Here is a 27985-nt window from a genome sequence, read left to right as displayed (position 1 = left end):
TAGCCAAAACGACTGATGCATAGAAATGAATTATTTGGAGGGATGAAACTTTTCCTTTAATACTTTTTCCCTCTTGCCGCCAGTAAATAACCAGTTGTTCTTAGCGAGTGTGAGAATCTCCATTCTTCCAATTTGCAGACAGTAAATTGTAGGGACTCTTTTTATCCAGGCTTGTGCACACAAAATGAACAAACTAAAAATGATGCCTTTCTGGAAAGCCCCACAATTGACTCCTTAAGAAGGAACTAAGCAGGAGTTACTATTTTCCTTTATCAGCCATGAAAATGCACCCCTGTAACTAACGAACACATGTTAGCTGAGGGGGAGTGTGACACATCTTTACTGGAAAATGATCATGGGAGTTGGGATAATTTGCTTGTTTTTTGCAAAGAGCCAGCACAGAGGCAATGGGTTGAATGCCGTTCTTCTGTGCTGCACAATTGTTTGCTGATGTCCTCCTTTCTGTAACCCACCCACCACATGCCTCCCCAGCAGCTTCCAGGCCGTTAAATTATTTGCTCAGTAATCAGCCTCCAAGTTGAGTTACAGCAAAATAGAGAACATGACTTTTAGGTACAATGTTTGCCAACCCCTAGTAGAAAAACCCTCCCTACCCTTCATTCCCAGATCATAAGCTATCTAAAACAGACAGCTTATCCATTTGGCCATTGGGGAGATCATGAACCACACTCATCTACAGCTCCTAGCTTTGGTCTCCCGGTAAGTAACCTCATTGAACCCCTCATAATTTAAAAGAAACCTTGATCAGGCCACCCTCATTCTTTTTCCTCGAAAGAAGAGCCTATAACTTCTTTTCCAGTAATTATAATCACTCAGTTCTGATACATCCCAGATCATGTTGAATCTTCTCCAGTGCCTCTATATTGACACACCAGAATATTATTACTTGTTGAGAAATTCTCTGGGAGTAGTGCTTTCTTTCTAAAAAAAAAGTTTGTATCCCCTATTCCCAGGTGAGAGCTGTCAAATCGGGTCACATTCTGGTCATTGATGAGGCTGACAAGGCTCCAACCAATGTCACCTGCATTCTAAAAACATTAGTGGAAAGTGGTGAGATGATTTTATCTGATGGAAGACGCATCGTTGTTGGTAAGCATCAGAGCTTCTTTGAAAAGGCATGCAGCCAAAAATAACAAATAGTGAATAATTTAAAACTGCCAATTGTGTATATTTTATTAATTCACTGTAAACTGCATTTAATTTCTTCAGATTAACTCTTATCTCGAAATCAGACCTTGATCTGTCCCTCTAGTCCTCTGGCAACTTATCTTCCTTTGAGCATCTCACTCTTCCGTCCCTCAGCCTTTCATTCAAAATTCCTGCTCTTACAGCCAAATATCACTTAAAATTTCTCACTGCGATACCTTCTCTGACTCTGCTCTAATTGACTTCCCATTTTTGGTGATTTTACCCCACATCTCAATTCTTTTCTCTCTCCTCTGAATTTATTGCCTTTGCTCCCCCCATATTTCTCCATTCATGTAACCCTCCACCACCCATAAAACAGTTCGCTCCATCAATCCCATCATCTCACATGGCCTTGCTATTTCTATCATAATCTATCACTAATCAATGCAGCATTCTCTGATCGCTTGTATTGCTTTTATTCCCCTCCCCTCTCCCAAGGTCCCTTCACTGTGTGGAGTCTGCGCATTCTCCCTGTTCCGTGTGGGTTACCTCCAGATGCTCTGGTTTCAAAGAACTAAGAACAAAGAAAATTACAGCACAGGAACAGGCCTGCACCGACCATGCTGCCCGACTGAAGTAAAAACCCCTACCTTTCCGGGGACTGTATCCCTCTATTCCCATCCTGTTCATGTATTTGTCAAGATGCCCCTTAAATGTCACTCTCATATCTGCTTCCACTATCTCCATGACAGTTAGTTCCAGGCACCCACCACCCTCTGTGTAAAAAAAAAACTTGCCTTGTACATCTCCTTTAAACTTTGCCCCTCGCACCTTAAACCTTTGCCCCCTAGTAATTCCATCCTGGGAAAAGGCTTTTGACTGTCCACTTTGTCCATGCCCCTCATAATCTTGTGGACGTCTACCAGGTCACCCCTCAACCTCCATCATTCCAATGAGAACAAATCAAGTTTCTCCAACCTCTCCTCAAAGCTAATGCCCACCATACCAGGCAACATCCTGGTAAATCCTTTTTGTATCCTCTCCAAAGCCTCCACATCCCTCTGGTAGTGTGGCAACCAGAATTGAACAATATATTCCAAGTGCAGTCTAAGATTCTATAAAGCTGCAACATGACTTGCCAATTTTTAAACTCAGTACCCCTGCCAGTGAAGGCAAGCATGCTATACGCCGCCTTGACTACATTCTCCACCTGCGTTGCCACTTTCAGTGACCTGTATATCTATACACCCAGATCCCTCTGCCTATCAATATTCTCAAGGGTTCTGCTATTTACTGTATATTTCCTATTTGTATTAAACCTTCCAAAATTCATTACCTCACATTTGTCCAGATTAAACTCCATCCGCCATCTCTCCGCCCAAGTCTCCAACCGATCTATGTCTTGCTGTATCCTTTGACAGTCCTCATCACTATCTGCAAATCCACCAATCTTTGTGTCGTCTGCAAACTTACTGATCAAACCAGTTATATTTTTCTCCAAATCATTTATATATATTACAAACAACAAAGGTCCCAGCATTGACCCCTGAGGAACACCACTTATCACAGCCTTCCATTCAGAAACACACCCTTCCACTGTACCCTCTATCTTCTACGATCAAGCCAGTTTTGTGTCCTTCTTGCCAACTCACTTCTTATCCCATGTGACTTCACCTTCTGCACCAATCTGTCATGAGGGAACTTGTCAAAGGCCTTATTGAAGTCCATGTAGACAAATCCACTGCCCTACCCTCATCAATCATCTTCCTCGAAAAAATCGATCAAGTTAGTGAGACATGACCTCCCCTTCACAAAACCATGTTGCCTCTCACTAATGTACCCACTTATTTCTAAGTGGGAGTAAATCCTGTTTTGATGAATCCCTCCAATAATTTCCCTACCACTGATGTCAGGCTCACCAGCCTGTAATTACCTGAATTATTCTTGCTACCCTTCTTAAACAAAGGAACAACACTGGCTATTCTCCATTCCTCTGGGACCTCCTCTGTAGCCAGTGAGGATATAAAGATTCCTCTCAAGGCCCCAGCAATTTCCTCCCTTGTTTCTTTCAGTATTCTGGGATATATCCCATCAGGCCCTGGGGACTTGTCTACCCCAATACCACCTCCTTTTTGATCTCAACATGACTCAAACTATCTACACATGCTTTCTCAGACTCATCATCCACCAGGTCCTTCTCTTTGGTGAATACTGACGCAAAGTATTCCCCCCATAATCGAAAGATGTGAAGGGTTAGGTTGATTAGCCATGCTAAATTGTCCTTTAGTCTCTCAAGATACGTACGTTAGAGGGATTAGCAGGGTAAATACTTTGAGTTATGGGGTATGCCTGGGTTAAGTGTTGGTGCACACACAATGGGCTGAATGGTCTCCTTCTGCACTGTAGGGATTCTATGAAGTCACTTACCTCAGCATCTCAAACTACCAACTATTTATTCTTTCACCTATAAGTCATTGTAGTATCACAACAGCCATTAATTCACAAAATCACATCCTCTCCTCTACCTGGTACTCAGTGGAACTATTGCTCTTTTTCACTTAAATCATTTCAATATTTTGAATCGCTCATAACCCTCCCCATCTGGATGGAGCACTCTGAACATTATTACGCTTTCCATCATTAAAGCAGCCCACTATTAAAAGATGGATAGGATAGAGGTGGAGAGACTCTTCCCGCTCAAAAAAGACAGTAGGACTAGGGGGCACAGCCTCAAGATAAAGGGGAGGCGGTTTAGAACGGAGTTGAGGAGGAACTTCTTCACTCAAAGGGTGGTGAATCTCTGGAATTCTCTGCCCGTTGAAGTGGTGGAGGCTGCCTCGCTAAATATTTTTAAGAAGCGGGTTGATGGGTTTTTGATAGGAGAAGGGATTAAGGGTTATGGGGAGAGGGCGGGAAAGTGGAACTGAGCCACGACAGATCAGCCATGATCTTATTGAATGGCGGGGCAGGCTCGAAGGGCTAGATGGCCTACTCCTGCTCCTATTTCTTATGTTCTTATGTTCTTATCATCAAGGGAGACCAAGGTGACACTTAGCTTTTCTTCTTCACCATTAGCCATTTTCTTAAATCATTTTTCCCTCCAACCTCACCTCTTAACAGAAAAGATGATGAGCTCATGTATTACTTTGTTAAAAAGATAAAGACCATTTGATCAGTTGCCTCTGTTGCTCCTCTCCCTTCCCCTTGCCAAACTGGCTCAACTTTCCTTAACCCTGAGTTTATATGTTTCTGGAGCTTCTCTCCTATCTCCCCTCATTTCCTTTTCAAATTCATCTTGTCAATGCGATCCACCTCTTGCCCTTGAAACCTTATTCCCTCTAAACGGCTACCATGCCATTTGACTTCCTGACTCCCATTTTAGCTGACATCATTACCACTTCTCTCTCCTTAGATACCATCCCACTCTCTTTCAAACATACCGTTGTCATCAGCCCTCTCCTCAAAACCCATCTTTAATCCCTCCATCTTTGAAAAATACCACCCCTATCTTGAACCTTTGGTCACGCTGTGTTAATAGCTCCCAGATTCACCATCTTTTTGGAGCTCCCTGTTTAAATCTCTCCAAACAGGGTTCCATTCTTGTCAAGCCACAAGTGGCATCCTAGTTGACTGTTCATGGAAAAACTACCTCTCCCAGCCCTCTTTGACCTTTTTACAGCCCTTGACATGTTTGACCTTGAAATTCTTCTCCAATGTCTTGACAGTGCTGTTGGGTTTCATTCATATCTATCCTGCCATAGCAGCACAATCACCTACAACGCCTCCTCTTCTCTGTCCCCCACCATTACATCTAGTGTCCTCTGTAATGTCCTAACTACATTAGGGGTCATGCGTTTCACACAGAAAGAAAAGATTTGGTTTGCACACACAAATTCAAGCTAAAACATAGCATAATTTATTGAAAAAAATGTTCTCTTCACTGCAGCAAGTACAAACTGAAAGTAAAACAGCAGCCTGTGGCAACAGCCTAATGACGTCATCATCACATCATGTAATCAGTCTTAAAGTAACTTGAAGCCCTTTCAAATATAAAGCATTCTCCAAGGATCTGCCCTTGCCATCTCCTGTTTATCATCTATAATACTGCGTTTGGCAAAATCTTCCAAAAACACACTGTCACTTCCATGCACCTGCTGTCAACTCTGAGTCTATACCTCAGTTATCTCTCATGTCCCTTTGTCTGTCTCTAACCTGTTTTTCTGACATCCAGCAATGGATAAACAGAAATTTCCTCCAATTAAATATTGGGAAGACAGAAGCTATTGTCTTTAGTGCCCGTCACAAACTCTGCTCCTCCGCCATTAATTCTGTTTCTTCTGTTGCAGCTGTCTGAACCTGAACCGGACTATTCACAACTTTTGTTTTAATTCATAGAAACCCTACAGTGCAGAAAGAGGCCATTTGGCCCGTCAAGTCTGCACTGACCACAATCCCACCCAGGCCCTACCCTCCATACCCCTCCATATTTACCTGCTAATCCCTTTAATCTACACATCTCAGGACACTAAGGGGCAATTTTAGCATGGCCATTCAACCTAACCCGCACATGTTTGGACTGTGGGAGGAAACCAGAGCACCTGGAGAAAATCCATGCAGACATGAGGAGAATGTGCAAACTCCACACAGACAGTGACCCAAGCCAGGAATCGAACCCAGGTCCCTGGAGCTGTGAAGCAGCAGTCTAACCATTGTGCTACTGTACCGCCCTAAAATTGACCCCTAAAATGAACTCCCAGTACCATATCACCAAAACTAACTCTTTCACACTGTAAAATTGCCTGACTTTTACCTTGCCTGAACTTATCTGTTGCTGCAACCCTCATTCATTCCTTTACTATCTTTATTCCCATTCCCTCCCAGGTCTATCTCCAACATTATACCCTCCACAAATATAGCAATGTAGACAGGTCTACAGCACCAAAAGAGATCGTTCAGCCCACCATGTGGTGATATCCAATCTAATCTCACCTTCAAATTCTTGATCCATAACCCTCTAGGATGCAGCACTTCAAGTGCATATTGAAGTACATTTAAATGCAATGAGAATTTCTGTCTCTATTGCCTTTTCAGGCAGTGAGTTCCAGATCCCCATTAACCTCAGGGTGAAAAGAATTACTTCACAACTCATTTCTTATCACCTTTAAATCTATACTCCCAGTTATTGACCCTATTGTTACAGAAATAGATTTTTTCTATCCTATCTGTCTATGCCCAAATACAAAAAACTCAATAAAGAAAGTGAAGCTGACACCAGTCGCCATTGATGTATGAAATATGCATAGCCTCATGGACAGTACCACAACTGACAAGTCTGAGACAAGACCTCTTTCTGCACAGCAACCGCCATGAGATAGAGAATCTGGTGAACTGGTGTTGCAACAATAATCTCTCACTCAATGTCAACAAAACGAAGGAGATTGTCATCAACTTCAGGAAGCATAAAGGAGAACATGCCCCTGTCTACATCAATGGAGACAAAGTAGAAAGGGTCGAGAACTCCAAGTTTTCAGGTGTCCAGATCACCACCAACCTGTCCTGGTTCCCATGCCGACACTATAGTTGAGAAAGTCCATCAACGTCTCTACTTTCTCAGAAAACTAAGGAAATTTGGCATCTCAGCTACGACTCTCACCAACTTTTACAGATGCACCTTAGAAAGCATTCTTTCTGGTTGTATCACAGCTTGGTATGGCCCCTGCTCTGCCCAAGACAGTAAGGAACTACAAAAGGTTGTGAATGTAGCCCAATCCATCATGCAATCCCTCCCATCCATTGAATCTGTCTACACTTCCCGCTGCCTTGGTAAAGCAGCCAGCATAATTAAGGACCCAACACACCCCAGACAGTCTCTCTTCCACCTTCTTCCGTCAAGAAAAAGTTACAAAAGTCTGAGGTCATGTACCAACTGACTCAAGAACAGCTTCTTCCCTGTTGCTGTCAGACTTTTGAATGAACTTATCTTGCATTAAGCTGATATTTCTCTGTACCCTACCTATGACCACAACACTACATTCTGCACTCTCCTTCGGTACGTTTTGTCTGATATAGTGCGCAAGAAGCAATACTTTCATTGTATGTTAATACATGTTACAATAATAAATCAAATCAAATCAAATCCAGTGTGTATGCCCCTACCATGACCAACCCTGATCAAGGATAAAACCTATGACGACCTCCACTCCTTTACTGCTGCTCTGCCAGAATTAGACAAGCTACTCATTCTGGATTACTTTGTTGGAAGAGTTGGTGTAGATCACCAGCAGTGGGAAGGGATCATCAGAAAAAATCAGGACGAGCAGTTGTAGGAGAAATGGTCTCATCTTACTGAAGACATGTATTGAGCATGAGCTCTTAATGACTGTTTTTGCCACCCTAATAGTAACAAGACGTCTTGAATGCACCCTTATTCCACTAATTGACTATGTCATTACCAGGCAAAGGTACAGGTAGGATTTGCACGTAGCAAAAGCCACATGAGGCATTGACTGTTGGGCTGACCACTGTTTTATCATTTCAAAGTTAAACATCAAGATCTATCCTGGTTGGTCCTGCAGGGCATGAAAGTCTAAAAGTGTCTCAGTGTCTCAAAGCTCAAACAAGCAGTATTGAAGGAATCTCATGAGACAAACCCAGGAATCGTCTTTGAAAATGGACACTGGCCACATTGAGGATATATTGTACTCCACTGTAAAGAGGCCCTTGGCCTCGTGTGCATCAAGTTGGATCCATTGAAAACAATGTGATAATTCAGAAACTAAAGGAGAAGAAATATTGCCTCTACAGGGAGAAGTCATCACTGTCTAAGAATGTCCAGTTCGTAGGACTGTCCAGTGCAACTCAGAGAGATCAAAGAACTTGGCTGAATAAGGAAGCAGACAAACTTTAGTCATATACAGGCCACAAAGACTGGAAGAAATTCTCCGATGCTCTGAAATCTGACTATGGCCTATTGGTTCATCACTAATCCACAGTGCCAACAGGTCAACACTTTACACAGAAAAGCTCAAATTCTAGAAAGATGGGCAGCGCATTTTAACCACATCCTCAATCTGCCTTCATCCATCCATGACGAAGCAATCAACAGACTGCGATAAGTTTCCATCAACTGCTCTCTTGATGACTCTCTCGCACTGTTAGAAATGACAAATGCAATCAAACTCCAGGAGCTGTTGCTAGATTTACAAAGTCAATGCCTGGTGAAGAAACTCATTGAACTCCTTCATTGCCATATGGGAGCAAGGAACCATCCTTAAGAAGACAAAATTGCCCCTATCCTCCTGTACTCTCCAGAAAGTAACTCCCCAGTCTTGAGACAATCATTGAGAAATCTCTCTGCTTTCCATTGCCAGCAAAACTTTTGCCAGAATACATCTGAACCAGTTAGTGCCACATCTCAACCCAGAAATCCACACCGTTTAGTGATCCCATGAAAGTTCAATATTTGCAGAAAATACTAGTTTTTTAAAGATGCCAATTCCCTTCCCACCCTGCCGCACTTACCCCCCCCACCCTGCCGCACTTACCCCCCCCACCCTGCCGCACTTACCCCCCCCACCCTGCCGCACTTACCCCCCCCACCCTGCCGCACTTACCCCCCCCACCCTGCCGCACTTACCCCCCCCACCCTGCCGCACTTACCCCCCCCACCCTGCCGCACTTACCCCCCCCACCCTGTCGCACTTACCCCCCCCACCCTGTCGCACTTACCCCCCCCCACCCTGTCGCACTTACCCCCCCCACCCTGTCGCACTTACCCCCCCCACCCTGTCGCACTTACCCCCCCACCCTGTCGCACTTACCCCCCCCACCCTGTCGCACTTACCCCCCCCCACCCTGTCGCACTTACCCCCCCCACCCTGTCGCACTTACCCCCCCCACCCTGTCGCACTTACCCCCCCCACCCTGTCGCACTTACCCCCCCACCCTGTCGCACTTACCCCCCCCACCCTGTCGCACTTACCCCCCCCACCCTGTCGCACTTACCCCCCCCACCCTGTCGCACTTACCCCCCCCACCCTGTCGCACTTACCCCCCCCACCCTGTCGCACTTACCCCCCCCCCACCCTGTCGCACTTACCCCCCCCACCCTGTCGCACTTACCCCCCCCACCCTGTCGCACTTACCCCCCCCACCCTGTCGCACTTACCCCCCCCCACCCTGTCGCACTTACCCCCCCCCCACCCTGTCGCACTTACCCCCTCCCCACCCTGTCGCACTTACCCCCCCCCACCCTGTCGCACTTACCCCCCCCACCCTGTCGCACTTAACCCCCACCCTGTCACACTTACCCCCCCCTTACCCTGCCGCACTTAGCCCCCACCACCCTGCCACACTAACCTCCGCCGCTGCCTACATCCCTCCCCCCACCCCCACCCCGTACTTACCCCTTCCTCCCGGCTGCACTTACCGTCCACCCTGCAGCACTTGGCCCCGAAAATTCCAATAGTGTGGGGTTGAGTGGGCAGCTGGACACTTGCTCTTGTTCTGTTTCCTTCTTTCCTTGAGTTATAATGGGCAAAACTCCAGCAGAAAGTTTAGACTTCTGCTACTTCATTGAATAAAAATTGTGTTTAAAAAACAGTAGAATGGATGTTGTGTGAAAGACAGTTCCACTGAGTTATGCTGTACTGTGTTGAGCAATGTGACAGATTAATTGCTGATATTTCAGATCCCACCAGTGCAGCAGGAAGACCTGACGTGATTGTCGTTCATCCAGATTTCCGAATGATTGTGCTGGCTAACAGGCCAGGATTTCCCTTTTTGGGGAATGATTTCTTTGGTGCTCTAGGTAAGTGATATGATTCACCCTTTTATTTAGAGTTTCGTTAGTGTTTTGATATTACAGAAAGAGCCATGCTTTTGTTTTGTCAAAGAATGAAATCACTCAGATAACAGGATCAGTTCCGGAAGCAGTAACTATTTATTTTGTTTCAATTCATGTAACTTATAAAGCAATTTCTGTGTTTTTCAGTTTTTTTTTGTTCTGAACTCATGACATCTCAAAGGAGTCGCCCTTTACAAATGCAGTCTCGGTGTGAAATGTGGGATGTTTTATGAGGTGACCTTGTCAAGTAATACTGAATCTGCTTCCTCCATCTTCTCAAGCTGTGCATTCCAGATTAGAGTAACTTGCTGTGCAAATTATTTCTCCCTGTTACCCTGCTGGTTCTATTGTCAATTCTCTTAGATCTATTTCCTGTGGTTATTGATCCTCCCAGCAGCAGAAACAGTTTTTCTCTTTCTGCTCCATCAGTGCGCTTCATTATTTTTTAACGGTTCAATTAAATTCTGTCTTTAAACTTTTTGTTTTAAATGGGTCAATTCCAGCCTCCCCAGTCTCTCCACATAGCTGTATTCCCACACCCATAGTATCATTCTCCTCTGTGCGCTCTTGAGGAGGTGACTGTGGTGCCCAATACTCCTGCTGGAGCACAAGCAGTGTCTTATAAAAATTTTAACATAATTTCCTTGCTTTTTAATGCCTTAAAATCAAGGATACCAAGGACAGGAATCTCCAATTTCATCCATTCCTGCCCTGCTACCTGCGAGAACAGATAATTTGGGACTCAGCCAAAACTCCATTCACTGCAGTGGCACCAGAGAATCCCAGTCATGGACAAGGCTGGAGGTTTTTGGCACAAATATCTCATGGGGCAATATGGTGGCACAGGGGTTAGCACTGCTGCCTCACGGGAACCTGCGTTCAATTCCAGCTTTGGGTGACAGTCAATGTGGAGATTGTATGTTCTCCCCATACCTGTGTGGGTTTCCTTCTATAGTTCAAAGATGTGCAGATAAGTGGATTGGCCATGCTAAATTGTTCCTTAACGTCCCAAGATTTCCAAGACACTTCTCTATATTGTTTCATCTGCCCAATTTGTCAGTACGTCCTCTTGAAGTCTGTTACTACCCTCACTATTTAGTAACTGAGTTTGATGCCATTTGCAAACTGTTAAATTATTCCTCTATGTCCATGTTAACGTCATTACTATATATCAAAAAAGCAGTGGTTCTAATTCAGATTCTTGAGAATACCATTGTATACTTCCATCCAGTCTGAAAAGCAACCATGCACTGCTACAATAAAAGCAAATTGCAGGAATTCTGAAATAAAAACTGAAAATGCTGGAAAAGCCCAGCAGGTCAGACAGCATCTATGGAGAGAGAAGCAGAATTAACACTTTGACTCCAATACGAATCATCTTTGTGGCATCAACGTTTCACAATCTCTCATGCTTTTCTGCATTTCTGTTTTCTACCAAAGTAGATAATTTCACATTGTTCCACGTTATATTCCATCCCCCTTAAAACTTCTTTGCATCCTCCTCACAACTTACGTTCGCATGTTTTGTGTCATCAGCAACCTTAGGAATATTACATTTGGTATTCATATCCAAATTATTGGATGTAGATTATGAATAGCTGGGGCCCCAAGCACTGACACCCAGTCATAGCCTGCCAAACAGGGAATGATCTATTTATTCTTTCTGTTTGATAACCAATTCTGAATCCATGACAACATATTACCCACAATCCCATGCACTCTAATTTTGTTTACTAATTTGGAATCTTACATGGGCGGCACAGTGGTTAGCACTGTTGCCTCACAGTGCCAGGGGTCCGGGTTCGATTCCCGGCTTGGGTCACTGTCTGTGCAGAATCTGCATGTTCTCACCGGTCAGTGTGGTTTCCTCCCACAGTCTGAGAGACGTGTTGGTTAGGTGCCTTGGCCATGCTAAATTCTCCCTCAGTGTACCCGAACAAGCTCCAGAGTGTTGTGACCACGGGATTTTCATAGTAACTTCATTGTGCTGTTGATGTAAGTCTACTTGAGACACCAATAAATAAAGTTTAAAACTTTAATCATATTGAAAGCATTCTGTAACTCTTTGTACAGCACATGGTTCTCTCTTATCTATTCTGCTAGTAATATATTCAGAAAACCTGACAGCTTTGACTACATAATTTCCCTTTCTTGAATCCATGTTGATTCTATCCAATCAGATCATTGTTTTCTAAATGTCCAGTTATCACATCTTTTAAAATTGATTCTTGTATTTTCCCTACTACTGCTGTCAGGCTAATGGATCAAAACTTTCCCATTTTCTTTCTCCCTCCTTTCGTAAAAAGTGAGCTTCCATTTACTACCCAGGATGTTTTTTAAAATGGCTGCAAGGACAGTTTTAATCTATGCATATTCTCTAGATTTTTGAACAGTTTCTATGCATTGGCACATAACAATTCTAACCCTGCTGTTGAAGAAAGGGGGAAGCGAGCAAAGTGGCATCTATTTTGAAGGCAAGGGGAGGTGGTGATCTACTGGTATTGTTACTGGGCTAGTGACCCAGGGACTCTGGGAACAAAGGTTCAAATCTAATCATTGCCCTTTGACATTCAATGACATTACCATTGCTGAATCCTTCAATGACAAAGTACTACTGCCCACTTTCACTCACACTGAGCATTGACCTTTGTTCTCCTATTAACACGTTCTCTATCCCATCTTTGCCACTATTAACACTAATGGCACCATTAGCAGTCCCTTTGTCTTACGCCAGTGACATCTTTGTCAATCTCTCTTCAGTTCCAACCAATCACTGACTTTCCATTCTGCCCCATCCCTTCCTTCAAGTATATAATTCATCACATTTCTATCACTTTTCCGTTTTGGAGAAAGGTCATATGGACTTGAAACATTAACTCTGTTTCTCTCTCCACAGATGCTGCCAGACCCGTTGAATTTATCTGCCATTTTCTGTTTTTATTTCAGATTTCCAGCATCTGATTTAATGGGTATTTTGCTTATTTTTGAGAGTTTGAGGAAAGTGAGGCTGTCTTCTCTAGAATGTTGAAGAATGAGAGGTGATCTTACTGAAAACTTACAAAAGTTACAGGGTGTAAATAGGGTAGATGTGGATAGAATGTTTCCTCTGGCTGGAGAGCCTAAACCCGGGGGACATAATCTTAGAATAAGAGGTAGGCCATTTAGGACCAAGATGAAGTGGAATATCTTCATTCAGAGGGTGTGAATCATTAAAAAAATCTACCCAAAAGTCAAGTCAAAACTCAGTCATTCAGCATGTTCAAAACCAAATTCAATAGATTTTTGGAGACTAATGACATCAAGCGATATAGAAATAGCTCAGAAGGTAGCGTTGAGGTAGCTGATGATCGGCCGTAGCCTAATTGAATGGCAGAACAGACTCAATTGGCTAAATGGTCTACTCCTATTCCTCATAAGTGGATTGCTGCAAGGATCAATGCTTGGGCCTCAGCCATTTAATGCGCAGAGAGTCAGCATTAATGGGTATTTCTCAGATGAGAAGATGTGATGACTGATGTGACATAGGGATCAGTGCTAGACTCTCAACTTCTTGTGCAATTTATATAAATGACTGGGATAGTTGCCAGATTTGTTGGTGACATTAAGATAGGTAGGAAAGAGGTTGTGAAGAGATCATAAGGCTACAAAAAGAAATAGGTTAAGTGAATGGGCAAAGATCTAGCAAATGGAGTATAATGTGAAATTGTCCATTTTGACAGGAAGAATAAATGGTAAGAAATTGTGGAACTCTAAGAGGGACTTGGGCATCTTAGTGCATGAATTACAGAAGCTAAAATGCAGGCACAGCAAGTAATTAGGAAAGCTAATAGAATGTTACAATTTATTGAAAGGAGAATTGAATGTAACAGTTGGGACGTTATGCTTCAATTATTAAGGACAGGGGTCACAGTCTGAGGATTTTGGGGTAGAGCATTTAGGGCAGAAATGAGGACACATTTCTTCATCCAAAAAGTGGTGAGCCTGTGGAATTCATTACCACAGGAAGTAGGTGATGCCAAAACATTGAATGTATCCAAGAGGCAGCTAAGTATTGGACTCGGGGGGGAAATGGGATCAAAAGTATGGGGTGAATGCAGGATTGGGCTATTGAGTTGGACAATCGACCATGATTGTGCTGAATGGCAGAGCAGGCTCAAAGGGCCAAAAGGCCTCCTCCTGCTCCTATCTCCTATTGAGTGAGACCACATCTGGAGTACTGTGTACAGTATTGGTCACCTCACTTAAGGAAGCGGTTCAGAGAAGTTTTACCAAACTAATATGAGGCTCTGACTAAGAGTCATCCAGAATTAAAATGATTGCTCTGTTCTCTCTCCACAGATGCTCTTAAACCTGCTGAGATTTTCCAGCATTGCCTGCTTTTGTTTACAAGACTAACACCTGGAATGGGCGGGTTGTTTTATGAGGGGAGGTTGGACAGGCTAGGCTTGTATCCGCTGCATTTTAAAAGAATAAGAGGTGACTTAATTGAAACATACAAGATCCTGAGGATATTGACTGAATGGATATGGGGAGGATGTTTCCTCTTGTGGGAGAATCTAGAACTGGGGCAGTGTTCAAAGATAAAGGGTCCCTCAAGAGATGAGGCAAATATTTTTATCTCAGTGGGTTGAGTGTCTTTGAAATCTTTCTGAAAAGATAGTGGAAGCGAAGTCTTTGAATATTGTAAAGGCCAAGGTGGGTAGATTCTTGGTAAGTGAGGTAGTGATGATTATCGGAGGTAGACAGAATGCAAATTTAAGGTTTCTATCAGATAAGCCAAAATGTTATTAAATGACAGCAGGCTCGAGGGGCTGAATGGCCTACTGCTGCTCTTTGTTCATGAGTTTAACCTAGATCAATTACTTAGATAGGGCAGGGTAGTATAATATATCCATGTTTACTGCAGGACACAAAGATGTTGCAAAGAGATGTTGACAGATTAGATGATTGGGCAAGGACATGGTAGAATGAGTTTTATGTGGAGAAATGAGAAAACTTAGGTAGAAAGAACAGAAAAACAAAACACGCGCTTAAGACTTCACTCGCCTGGGATTCCATCACCCTCACAAGTATTCAGCACCGAAAACCAGATTATGAGTACCACACTCCCAGAGGATTTCAGACCTGCTGCCTCCTCCTCTTTGTTACTGTTCCATAAACAAACTTAACTGACTATCTGAAACCCATCATTAACCAGCATTATTTAAAGTTAGATGGTTGCAATAAAATACTATTCTCTTCCTATCCATTTCTGTTGACTTGTTGAATTCTTCAGTTTAAGTATTATGCGCTGTTGACATTCGGAAAGTATTTGATGACAGTTACTATGTGGCAGTGCAAGGGAACTGATTTAATAACAGGAAGGCCCCGTTGTAAATTCAGGATGCTTCAGTGGTTGTTCTTATATATACACCTAATATGGTTATGTTCAGTAACATCACCTTAACTAGGACACCTCAGAGCGCAACGGTAGCACCCCCCACCACTGGACCAGAAGCTCTGAGTTCGAGTCCAACACCAGGACTTGTTGGCCACAGAAGGAGCGTTGAGTGCAGTTCAATGGGCTGATAATCAGCTCAGAGGGTTAAAAAAAAGTATGGGTGCCCCACCCCCCACTCTCCGCCTCTCTCTCTCTCACACACACACACACACACACACACACAGCACACACAGCTTCTCAAGGGCAGTTAGGGATAGGCAATGAATGCTGGCCTTGCCAGTGAAGCCCACAGCCCTTAAACGAGTTAAATAAAAGTCTTCTCAATTGTCTGAACTTTGGAATTCTGAAGAATAATCATTTTCCATTTTATTTAAATTATTTTGAAGTATGGTCGGTCATTGTTGTAATTTTGGAGACACAACAAACTTCCCAATTGGCAACTTGGTAATGACCAAATCATCTGTTTTTCTGATGTTGATTGAGGAACAAATTGATTGGCCAGCACAGCTGTGACAACATCCTACTCTTCTTCAAAATAGTGGGCATGGTATCTTTTCCATAATGTCTTATCTGAAAAATGGGACCTCTGACAGTCCCACACTCCCTCAGTGCTGCACTGGGAGTGTCAGCCTTAATTTCTGTGCTCAAGCCCTGAAGTGAGACTTGAACCCAGAACCTGATGACTCAGTCGTGAGAGTGAGGAGCTGAGCCACAGCTGACATGTGGGCTTTATTGCCCACCTTGCAGGGATTGAATTTTTTACAAGGGAAGAAATACCCTGGCATGTTGGAGGCTGTGTCGACTGCAAATTGGTCCTCCATCAGATCCAGCAATTTTCTCACTAGCTGCTTACTACTTGTTGCTCTATACATGAAAAGAACAGTGCTGCATATGTGCCTACTGAGATAAAGGTGCAGTAGGTTTTTTAGTCATTGGTTGGACCTTCATTGCTGCTTTTATATATGTTGTTACCTGCATTTTTCTTTGGTTAATTGACTTGTTGTGGTTGGGCTTGATTCTTTTCCTGGGGTTACAAATTTTTATTTTGAATTAAAAAGCTTACCTCTTATTGTGTGTTGTGCCTCTTGCCATAGAAGACCTTTGGCCTCACCAGCCTGCCCTTCAATTTACTTATCTGACTGTATCCATGTACCGTGGTACTTGTTCAATACAGGGAACCCATCTCCATTGACGCTAACTGCAGTGATTGTCCCTTTAAGGGCAACACAGCAGTATAAGTGTCTATGTGACCAATCAGGACTCGAGTATGAAATCACGCCCATGGAGCAAGAGACATTTTGCAAGCTAGCTACAACCATGAGGCTGCTGTAGAATTCTTAATAATGTGTTCGCACTTGAAGTCTGTGAAAGTGCATCTTTACACTAGCAGATGATGGTGCTGCACCACTGCACTATTACAAATTCAATACAACTAATACTTGCATTGCAGTGTTCCAAAGATGTTTAGCCAATTTGCAAAGTCACAAGATTGTGAGGGAGTGATTATCAGGCAGTTGTGGCCCATCAGCTTTAATTATCAAGTGTCCACACGGTGAAGCCTTACATTGTTTGCTGGAGCAGACGAGGAAGGAGCATCAGAGAGAAAGCTAAGACTTTACCTGTTAAAAACCTGTTTAAAATAAGTTTAAAGCACTTTGTTCTTTGTAGAACTGTTTAAAGCATTTACTTATTGTATTTACTGCTTTAAGAATTGTGAGGGAGTGATTATCAGGCAGTTGTGGCCCATCAGCTTTAAATCAGCGCCAAGTTTAAAAGGAGGCCTGGTGTAGATAGCGGGCAGCGTCGGAGCGGGCAGCGGAGTGAGAGGGCAGCAGAGTGAGCTATTAGGGCTTAATATCAAAAAGGGCTGGAAGGTAAAAAGGCCAGGTGGAAAGAACAAGGAAAAAAAAAAATTTTTTTTTTCAAAACTACTACAGCAAAAAACAAGGAAAATATTTTTTCCCACAACAAATTATATTGAATAATGGAGGGGCATGTGATGTGCGGTTCCTGTATGATGTGGGAACTGGTGGACCCCAGGGTCCTTCCCAGTGGCCATGTCTGCAGTAAGTGCAGGTTGCTGGAGGAGCTCCAGCTCAAGGTGGATGAGCTGGCCTCTGAGCTACAGACACTGAGGCTCATCAGGGGGAGAGAGGGTGTCATTGTCAATGGGGTGCAAGTGACATCCACCCCCCCTAGACTGTCTAAATCTAAGGGTCAGGGACAAAAGGGGGCTGCTGGGAGGAGGAAGGGGGGTGAGGAGCGGAGGCCTCAGCCTCTTAATCTGCATAACAGGTTTGAGGTTCTTGCTTCCAGTCTGGAAGAGGACGAGGCAGGTGAGGTTGGTGAGCAAACTGCACACGGTACAGTGATGCAGCAGGACATAGGCAAAGAGAAGGGGAAAAGGAACGTAGTAGTGATTGGAGATAGTGGGGTGAAGGGTATTGACACTGTCCTTTGTCACAATGACAAAGTGCACAGAAGGGTGTGTTGTCTGCCTGGTGCTCGGGTACAGGATGTCGCAGCTGGGCTGCAGAGGAATCTGGAGTGGGAGGGTGAGAACCCAGTTGTGGTGGTACATGTGGGTGCCAGCGACGTAGGCAAAGTGCGGACTGAGGATCTGGGGAGGGAGTATGAGAAGCTGGGAATGGAATTAAAAAGTAGAACCGACAAGGTGGTCTTCTCTGGGCTACTGCCTGAACCGAGTGCAGACGGGCGTAGGGTTGACAGGATAAAGGAAGTGAATGGGTGGCTCAGAGATTGGTGTGGGAGGAATGGGATCGAATTTATGGGGCATTGGCACCAGTATTGGGGTAGGTGGGACTTGTTCGGGCAGGATGGGGTTGGTCTGAATCGTGCTGGGACCAGAGTGCTGGCGAATCGAGTAAAGAGAACTGTAGACAGGGCTTTAAACTAATTAGGGGGGGGGAGGGTGCAAGGGTAGGTGATGTTAGGAGGTCTACAGTTAAGGATAGGGTACAGGTAAGGGAAGAGGCTGAGGATGTCCCAAGTGGTGGCGTTACGGCAAATAGGGTCCAGAAGAAGGCTGGGATGAAAGCGCTTTATCTGAATGCACGAAGCATTCGGAATAAAGTGGATGAGCTGGTGGCGCAGATCGACACAAATGGATACGATCTGGTGGCCATTACAGAGACGTGGCTGCAAGGTGACAGGGACTGGGAGATGAATGTACAGGGCTATCAAGTGTTTAGGAAGGATAGGCAGGAGGAAAGAGGGGGTGGCGTAGCTCTGCTGATTAAGGACAGCATCAAGGTGGTAGCAAGGGATGATATCGGAGCCAAAGAGCAGAAAGTGGAATCGTTGTGGGTGGAGATTAGGAACAGCAAAGGGAGGAAGACGCTGGTGGGTGTCGTCTATAGGCCCCCGAATAATGATCTGGAGGTGGGGCGGGCTGTTAACGCGCAAATAAGTGCGGCGTGCAGGAATGGGACGGCAGTAGTTATGGGAGATTTCAATCTGCATATTGATTGGTCGACCCATGTTGGACGAGGTGGGCTCGAGGAGGAGTTCTTGGAATGCTGCCGGGATAGTTTCCTGGAACAGTGTGTGTTGGAGCCGACGAGGGAGCGAGCTATCTTGGATCTGGTGCTATGTAATGAGGCGGGTAGAATTAGGGACCTTGAGGTGAAGGATCCTCTTGGAGAGAGTGATCATTGTATGGTGGAGTTTCTGTTGCAGATGGAGGAGGAGAAAGTGGGTTCCCGGACACGTGTCCTTTGTTTGAATAGAGGGGAGTATGGTAGGATGAGAGAAGAATTGGCGAATGTGGACTGGGGGAGTGCGTTGGAAGGTAGGTCTGCTGAGGAGCAGTGGAGGGTCTTTAAGGAGATCTTTCTTGGTGCTCAGCAGAAATTTATTCCGATGGTCAAAAAGGACAGTAGGAAGAGAGGTAATAAGCCGTGGATAACGAAGGAGGTGAAGGAAAGTGTTAAATTAAAAGCGGAGGAATTTAGAGTAGCTAAGAGCAGTGGGCGAGAAGAGGATTGGGAAAGGTTTAAATGTCAACAAAGATTGACAAAAAAGTTGATAAAGGAGGGTAGAAGAAGCTATGAAGCTGGGCTAGCACTTAATATAAAAAAGGATAGCAAGAGTTTTTATAAATATATAAAAAGGAAGAGGCTGGCTAGGGTGAACGTTGGTCCCTTAGCGGATGAGAAAGGGGACCTAGTGGTAGGGGATGGGGATATGGCTAAGGTCTTGAATAACTTTTTTGTTTCTGTCTTCACGGAGGAGGACGTGAATAATTTGCCGGGTGTTAGCGATGGAAAGGTGGTAGGACTGGAGGGTCTTAATGACATTACTGTTACTAGAGAGGTGGTGCGCGACAGACTGGAGGGGCTGATTGTGGACAAGTCCCCAGGACCGGATGGAATGCATCCGAGGGTTCTGAAAGAAATGGCGGAGGTGATAGTGGATGCCTTGGTGGTTATTTTCCAGACGTCGCTGGATTCCGGGGAAGTGCCGGAGGATTGGAAAACGGCTAATGTTACGCTGTTGTTTAAGAAGGGTGCCAGGCAAAAGGCGGGGAATTACAGGCCGGTTAGTTTAACGTCTGTGGTAGGTAAAATGTTAGAATCCGTCATTAAGGAGGAAATTGCGAGGCATCTTGAAGGGAATTGCTTGATAGAGCAGACGCAACACGGTTTCATTAAAGGGAAGTCGTGTCTGACAAATTTACTGGAGTTCTATGAGGATGTGTCTAGGGCGGTGGATAGAGGAGAGCCGGTGGATGTGGTCTTTCTGGATTTTCAGAAGGCGTTTGATAAGGTACCTCACAAGAGGTTACTGCAGAAGGTCAGAGGACATGGAGTTGGGGGTAGGGTGTTAGCGTGGATAGAGGATTGGTTGTCAAATAGGAGGCAGAGAGTGGGGGTCAATGGGTGCTATTCGGATTGGCGGTTGGTGACTAGTGGAGTGCCCCAGGGGTCGGTGCTGGGGCCTCAGCTATTTACCATTTATATAGATGATCTGGAGGAGGGAACCGAGTGTAGGGTGTCGAAATTTGCTGATGACACCAAGATTGGGGGAAAGGCAAATTGTGCGGAGGGTGTGGAGAGTCTGCAGAAGGATCTAGATAGGCTGGGCGAATGGGCCAGGAAATGGCAAATGGAATTTAATGTTGGCAAGTGTGAGGTGGTCCACTTTGGTAGGAAGAATGGTAGGAAGGACTATTACTTACGTGGCGAAAAACTGCAGCAGGCGACGGTGCAGAGGGACCTCGGGGTCCTTGTGCATGAGTCGCAAAAACCCAGCCTGCAGGTGCAGCAGGTGGTCAGGAAGGCGAATGGGATGCTGGCCTTCATAGCGAGGGGGATTGAATATAAAAGTAGGGAGGTCTTGCTGCAGCTGTATAGGGCATTGGTGAGGCCGCAGCTGGAGTACTGTGTGCAGTTTTGGGCGCCGCACCTGCGCAAGGATATTTTGGCCTTGGAGGGAGTGCAGAGGAGGTTTACTAGGCTGATACCGGAGTTGAGGGGGTTGAGCTACGAGGAGAGGCTGAATAAACTAGGCTTGTACTCGTTAGAGTTTAGAAGAATGAGGGGAGATCTCATTGAGACGTATAAGATGATGAATGGGATGGATAGGATAGAGGTGGAAAGACTCTTCCCGCTCAAAAAAGACAGTAGGACTAGGGGGCACAGCCTCAAGATAAAGGGGGGGCAGTTCAGAACGGAGTTGAGGAGGAACTTCTTCACTCAAAGGGTGGTGAATCTCTGGAATTCTCTGCCCGTTGAAGTGGTGGAGGCTGCCTCGCTAAATATTTTTAAGAAGCGGGTTGATGGGTTTTTGATAAGAGAGGGGATTAAGGGTTATGGGGAGAGGGCGGGAAAGTGGAACTGAGCCACGACAGATCAGCCATGATCTTATTGAATGGCGGGGCAGGCTCGAAGGGCCAGATGGCCTACTCCTGCTCCTATTTCTTATGTTCTTATATTTCCATTATAGGGATTTGACATTATAAAATAATGTTTTTGCTGCAATGGATGCAGTAGAGTTATTCTTGCCTGCAATCCCATGGGAATTTCTATTCATATAATCATCGAATGCCCTCTTGAATGCCTCGATTGAACCTGTCTCCACTGCATTCCAGACCCTATAACTCATTGTGTAAAAAAGTGAACAGAATAGCCATATTATAAGATTAATGACAATTTGAAACATCAGTCTTTTAAGGGACATTTTGTGAGGTCGCTATCCTGGAGGGGAGCATCAGTCAAAGGCAGGTGATATATTGCAGCAACTCAATGAGCCACAGTCCCAACAAGCGAGACTTCGCAGTGGGAGTGGAACCCTGTAAAATGATGCCACAGATATGAGGTTTGGACCAGCAGTTGTTATCTTTCAAACAATCTGATGCAATAAGTTTTTTTCTTCCTTTTTCAACAGGTGATATTTTTAGCTGCAATGCAGTTGATAATCCCAAGCCCCGATCTGAACTGGCCATGCTTCAACAGTATGGTCCTGATGTTCCAGAATCAGTTCTACAAAAGCTTGTGTCTGCCTTTGGCGAGTTGAGAAACATGGCTGATCAAGGAACCATAGCCTACCCTTATTCAACAAGGGAGGTTGTTAATATTGTAAAACATCTACAGGTATGTGAGCTTAGGTAGGCATCAGTTTATCCCTAGGAACAACCTGCCTGGTTTTAAATACTCTTTTCATTTATCCAACCCTGAGACCTTCAGAACTGTGTGTAATCTACAGCCATTGTTTTATAATCCCATTGCTCCTCAGACTAGAAGGAAGACCATTGAGCCCATGAATTCTCATCTTTCATGTACTTTAACAATGCAAAAGACCTGAGCTGATGCTCCATTACAGTATCGAGGGAGAGCTGTATTGTTAAATGTGCCATTTTTTGGCGGAAACATCAAACTGTCCTCCCAGGTGGATATAAAAGATCCCATGGCGCTGTTGCAAGAAAATACATGGGACTTATCCCCAGTGTACTGGCCAGTATTTACCCCTCAGTTAAGATCACAGGAGATATTCTGGTCATTATCACATTGCTGTGGGAGTTTGCTGTGTGCAAATTGACTGCTGTGTTTCCAATGTTACAATAGTGACTTCAAATCAAAAGTCCTACGTTGGCTGAAAAACGTATTGAGATGCCTGGCAATTGAGCAAACCATTCCACTCCCTCCCTTCACTGTTTTTCTTCCACCTCATGAACACTCCCTCCCTCCTCCCTCCCCCTCCCCTCCCCGTCCCCCTCCCCTCCCCTCCCCACCCTCCCCCACCCTCCCCTCCCCTCCCTCCCCTCCGCACCCCACCCCCCTCCCTCCCCTCCGCACCCCACCCCCCCCTCCCTCCCCTCCGCACCCCACCCCCCCTCCCTCCCCTCCGCACCCCACCCCCCACCCTCCCCTCCCTCCCCTCCGCACCCCACCCCCCCACCCTCCCCTCCGCACCCCACCCCCCCACCCTCCCCTCCGCACCCCACCCCCCCATCCTCCCCTCCCTCCCCTCTGCACCCCTCCCCCCCACCCTCCCCTCCGCACCCCTCCCTCCCCACCCTCCCCTCCGCACCCCTCCCTCCCCTCCGCACCCCTCCCTCCCCACCCTCCCCTCCGCACCCCACCCTCCGCTCCGCACCCCACCCTCCACACCCTCCCCTCCCTCCCCTCCGCACCCCACCCTCCCCTCCGCACCCCACCCTCCCCTCCCTCCCCTCCGCACCCCACCCTCCCCTCCGCACCCCACCCTCCCCTCCCTCCCCTCCGCACCCCACCCTCCCCTCCCCACCCCACCCTCCACTCCCCTCCCTCCCCTCCTCTCCCCTCCCTCCCCCACCACCCTCCCCTCCCCACACTCCCCTCCCCACACTCCCCTCCCCACACTCCCCTCCCCCCTTCCCTCCCCTCCCCTCTCCCTCCCCTCCCCCCTCCCTCCCCTCCCCCCCCTCCCCTCCCCTCCCCACCCTCCCCTCCCCACCTCCCCCCTTCCCTCCCCTCCCCTCCCCTCCCCTCCCCACCCTCCCCTCCCCACCCTCTCCCCCCAACCTCTAACAGCCCCTGTGGATGCACCTGCACCTCAGGGACTGCAGCAGTTCAAGAAGGCAACTCACCCATTACCTTCTTAAGAGTAATTAGGGATGGAAAATAAATACTGGTCTTCGAAGCAGCATTTGCATCCTACGAACGAACATAAAATACATCTTTAGTATAGAAGAGCATTACAGTGGTCAGTCAAAGTTGTAGGTTTTAAGGAATCTTTCATGCCACCTAATGTCTACTGAGGTACAAATCAGGGCTCGGAGGGCTCATTTTTAATCAGAAGGCCATGGGATGAAGCTCAAGCTGGAGATTTGAGAACATAATGTAGGTTGACATTTTAGTGCAGTGCAGAGCAAATGTTGGAAGAGCAGACTTCTGGATGAGATGTTTAGCTATCACAGGTGGATTCAAGGATCCTTTGGCGTTGTTTTGTGAAGAGCAGGAAATTTTCTGTTCTAAATGTAATGCAATGGGACATAGAAGCTTGGAAAATAGAAGCAGGATTAGGTCATTTGGCCCTTCGAGCCAGCTGTGGCATTAATTTTGATCATGACTAATCATCAAATTCAATATCCTGATCCTGCCTTTCCTTCATATCTCTTTAGCGCTTTCGCCCATTGGTGAGATGTTTTGAGATGTGTCTTTTTTTTAAATCATAGAATCCCTGCATTGTAGAAGGAGGCCATTTGGCCCACCAAGTCTGTACCAGTTCTCCAACAGAATATCTTATGCTGGTCCACCTCCCCCTCTACAACTACTCCTGTAAGCCCATTACCATGGCCAATCCACCTAACCTACACCTCTTTGATTTTGGGAGGAAACTGTAGGAAACGCATGCAGACACATCGATATTGTTGTTTAGTAATTCACATTTCCAGCAATTTGTGGTGCGATTATAGTGCAACATTGATACAAGTTATTGTTGTTTTGTGTCACTTCTCCTAGCTGAAACAATGATCACAGTTTCGAACAATAAGTTTCAGCAGAATCAAACAAATGCTCAGCACGTGAGGATCCTTTGTAATTTCAAGCACAGAAGTTAAGTTTTATTCTGAGTGGAAATGTTAAGAGTGATGTTTGTGTGTCTTCATCTGCAATCTAAATACTAAGCAAGAAAGAACTTGCATTAATACAGTGCCTCAATATATTCCTGGGCATCCCCCAGAACTTCCTAGAAATGAACAGATTTTTTGAAATGCCACCACTTTGTTATGTGGCAGGCAAGGCCGTGAGTTAGCATGCAAGTTCTTTGAATGACAACTTAGTTTTGGTGTTGCTGTTGGAGGGAGGAATATTCACCAGGTCATCAGGAATTCCCTTCTGCATCTTTGCAGGATGCTGTGAATCTTCCTGAGGGCGACAAGTTCTGGTTTAATGTCTTACCCAAAGTCAGCACATCTGACAATGCAGCGCTCCTTGAGCACTGCACTAATTTGGCAGTCTAGATTATATGCTGAAATCCTGGATTGGATTCTTCAGATGCATGATCTTCAGATTCAGCAGTGACATTGTTATCAACAAACAAAACCAATTGCCTATCTGGACCATGTTGAAAATTAGTGTGGTTGGCACATGTCGTGTTCAATATGCAGTGACGTTTCGTATGATGTAGGACATAAACTGAACTCTTTCTCTCATTCTTTCGGTCCACTATAATTGTGCCATAAGTTGCTGGGCATACAAATTAATAATAAGGCAACAATAATTATGTCTTATGAATGTTGTGCTTGATAATCTATCTCTACCCAATGATAAGAAAAGATAGAGAAAGAAACAGACAATGACAGAGACAAAAAAAAGTTAAAGAGTCAGAGTAGATGAAATAGATGAGAATTATAAAGAGATTGATGAAAAGAGAGAGGGAAAAAAGAGACTGAAAAGAAAGGTGAGAAAAAAAAAGCAACCAGAAGAGGACATTTAACCCAGTTGTGTTGAGAAATTGGTTCTTCGTAAGTTAATGAGTGAATGTCAGGATAAGTGTGTGATACATATAAACATTCTTGCTCGTATACTCTTCCCCAAAATTGTTTTATGGAAGAAGCCTTTCCAGCAATTCTGAGTTGTGATGACTGTTAATTTGTCATTCTCATAGCAATTTTAAGGCGGTTATTTAATCGGACCAGATCTGAATATGCTCTACATCTCAGCAGAGTCCCTTTTGGCAGAGATACTATTGACCCAGTTTGTACTAAGCACTATTTTCTCACACAGAACACTTAAGATTGCAATAGGTAGTAAATGCTTCTAACTTTAAGCATAGTACTGATTGTTTCACCAAAAAAAGCAATGAGCAGTTAATTAAAACTTGCATCCAGTTTCCAGAAATAATACACTCTGTGTCTCAGGAAATAATTGAAGTGGCCATATAAACTGGATTAAAGTTCAGAGCTCACACAGGATGATGTATGAATGCGTCAATGGAAATTTTTACATTACTCTATTTTTGTGCTTTGTCTGTCTCTACAGAAATTCCCTACTGAGGGACTCGCAAATGTGGTTCGGAACGTGTTTGACTTTGATTCCTACAATAGTGAAATGCGTGAAATCCTGATTAACACACTGCACAAGCATGGGATCCCAATAGGAGCCAAGCCCACTAATGTCCAGTTGGCCAAGGAGTAAGCTCAATATGTTAACTTCTAAATGAACTGAAAATGCCACATTGCGTTATTCACTGATACTTACTGTATCAATAGGTACCAAAGAGTGAGCTTCAGATCTTGTGATAAAATGTCTTAGTTCATGTAGCAAAATGTTTAGTAACTAATTTAACTTGAGTATATTGAAAATCATCTACAATAAAGGGAAATATTTGTTTCTTCACTGGGTTTTCTGTGTCTGTACTTGTTTTAGAAGCATCATAAACCATCACACATTGCAATTTTTGGACATTTTGTCTATCATCTCACACAACTAGAAAAATGGGAGAAATGCTGACATTTGTGATGCACAGCACTATCTGGAGCCTAATTAACATTTTCTACTCTCATGCAGAAATTCTGCAATCCACAAAGGGTTGATTGTCCCACCAGTTGGTATCCGATAATAGTATTAATCTTTCTAACTGAATGTCTTACATATGTGATCCAGAATTTTACTTAAAATATTGCTATAATTAAAAAGAGAAGAAACAAGTATTTTTCTTGGAATGGATGACAGTGAATTGTATTTATTTTCCTTTGGTAAATTTTCATGTAGGATATTTTCCTATTGTTGCCAACTGCCAAAATTTCCACTGAGGCTAGTAAAGTTGAATATCCAGGGTCCTGACACTTGAAGCTCTTGAGTGGTGAATTGAGTGGAGGCGGATAAGCTGGATTCTGCTGCATTTGGTGTTGATGAACTCTGTGAGGTGATAATGTGATGGGACAACAATACACTATTTCCTTGTGTTATTGACAGCGGAGACCTGAGGCCCTGAGACACTGGCACAAGGATTCGGTGGCACAATGATTAGATCTGCTGCCTCACAGTACCAAGAACCCAGGTTCGATTCCCAGCTTGGGTCACTGTCTGTGCAGAATCTGCACGGGTTTCCTCCTGGTGCTCCAGTTTCCTCCCATGTGTGAGCCTGCTTGTGACCACAGATAAATAAATCCATGACTAATGAGTTTGATGCAGGCTACTGTGATGAAATTCAGAAGGTGCTAGAGCTTTTATGCAAACTACCCGTACTGTTAAATTGGGAAGATGGGGCGGCCACGGTGCTGCACATCATTGCAATAGGTATAACTGAGGAGTGTCCCCTTTTTTAAATAGATGCGAAAGGGAAAGCAGAAGAATAATAAGCCAGAATTTAACACTGCCCCCTTTCCCCGTCAGGTTCTGAATCAGTAGGAGGATTGCGAAACTTCACAAATAGGATTCCCTCCAGATTCTCACCTGTTCCAACCGCACAACAATTTTAAAAAGAAGTTTATTTATAGTCACAAGTAAGGCTTACATTAACACTGCAACCTAATGACGTTACGCTGGGGTGGACAAGATTTCAATGAATGGCCGTTTCCCACCCAGCCTCAATTTTTAAGCGGGCGTGGGTGAGAAGTTTGGAGGCTGAGTGCAGGGGAGGGGAGGCTCCATTAAAGTCTGAATGGGAGCACACTCCCCTTAAGGCCGAGCGACCTCCAGACTGCCTTCTGCACAAGATCCCAATTGCTCCCCCCACCCTGCCAACCAACTTCCGGGCTTTTTTACGCTCCCCAACCGGACCCTTGACACTTGCCTTTTTCTCCTGTTCCCAGATTTAGACACAAGAAGCTTCGCACAGTGCCTCTTTCAGTCACCTGGCATCTCAGGGCTTTTTGTTTATTATGCTATGGGATGTGGGCATCATTGGTAAGGCCAGCATTTGTTGCCCATCCCTAACTGCCCTTGAGAATGTGGCGGTGAGCTGCTTTCTTGAACTGCTGAGTCCGTGATGTGTAACTACACCCAGAGTGCTGTTAGAGAGGGAGTTCCAGGATTTTGACCCAGTGTCGTTGAAGCAACAGTGATATATTTCCAAGTCAGAAATGCAAATGACTTGAGGGGTAA

General features: G+C 44.9%; 1 protein-coding gene across 1 annotated transcript in view; it reads left to right on the top strand.

Annotated features, from left to right (window-relative positions):
- vwa8 (von Willebrand factor A domain containing 8) overlaps positions 1 to 27985 on the top strand; it is a 329616-nt gene that overhangs the window by 167017 nt on the left and 134614 nt on the right. The window contains exons 23-26 of the mRNA XM_080204136.1: positions 975 to 1110; positions 9839 to 9958; positions 21843 to 22048; positions 25919 to 26070. Coding sequence (XP_080060262.1) covers positions 975 to 1110; positions 9839 to 9958; positions 21843 to 22048; positions 25919 to 26070 — 614 coding nt within the window. The remainder of the gene's footprint in view (positions 1 to 974; positions 1111 to 9838; positions 9959 to 21842; positions 22049 to 25918; positions 26071 to 27985) is intronic.

The sequence above is a fragment of the Carcharhinus amblyrhynchos genome, chromosome 15 (assembly GCF_965287045.1).
Source record: "Carcharhinus amblyrhynchos chromosome 15, sCarAmb.v2.hapA, whole genome shotgun sequence".
Taxonomy (NCBI): domain Eukaryota; kingdom Metazoa; phylum Chordata; class Chondrichthyes; order Carcharhiniformes; family Carcharhinidae; genus Carcharhinus; species Carcharhinus amblyrhynchos.
This window is presented reverse-complemented; position numbering and strand designations above follow the sequence as displayed.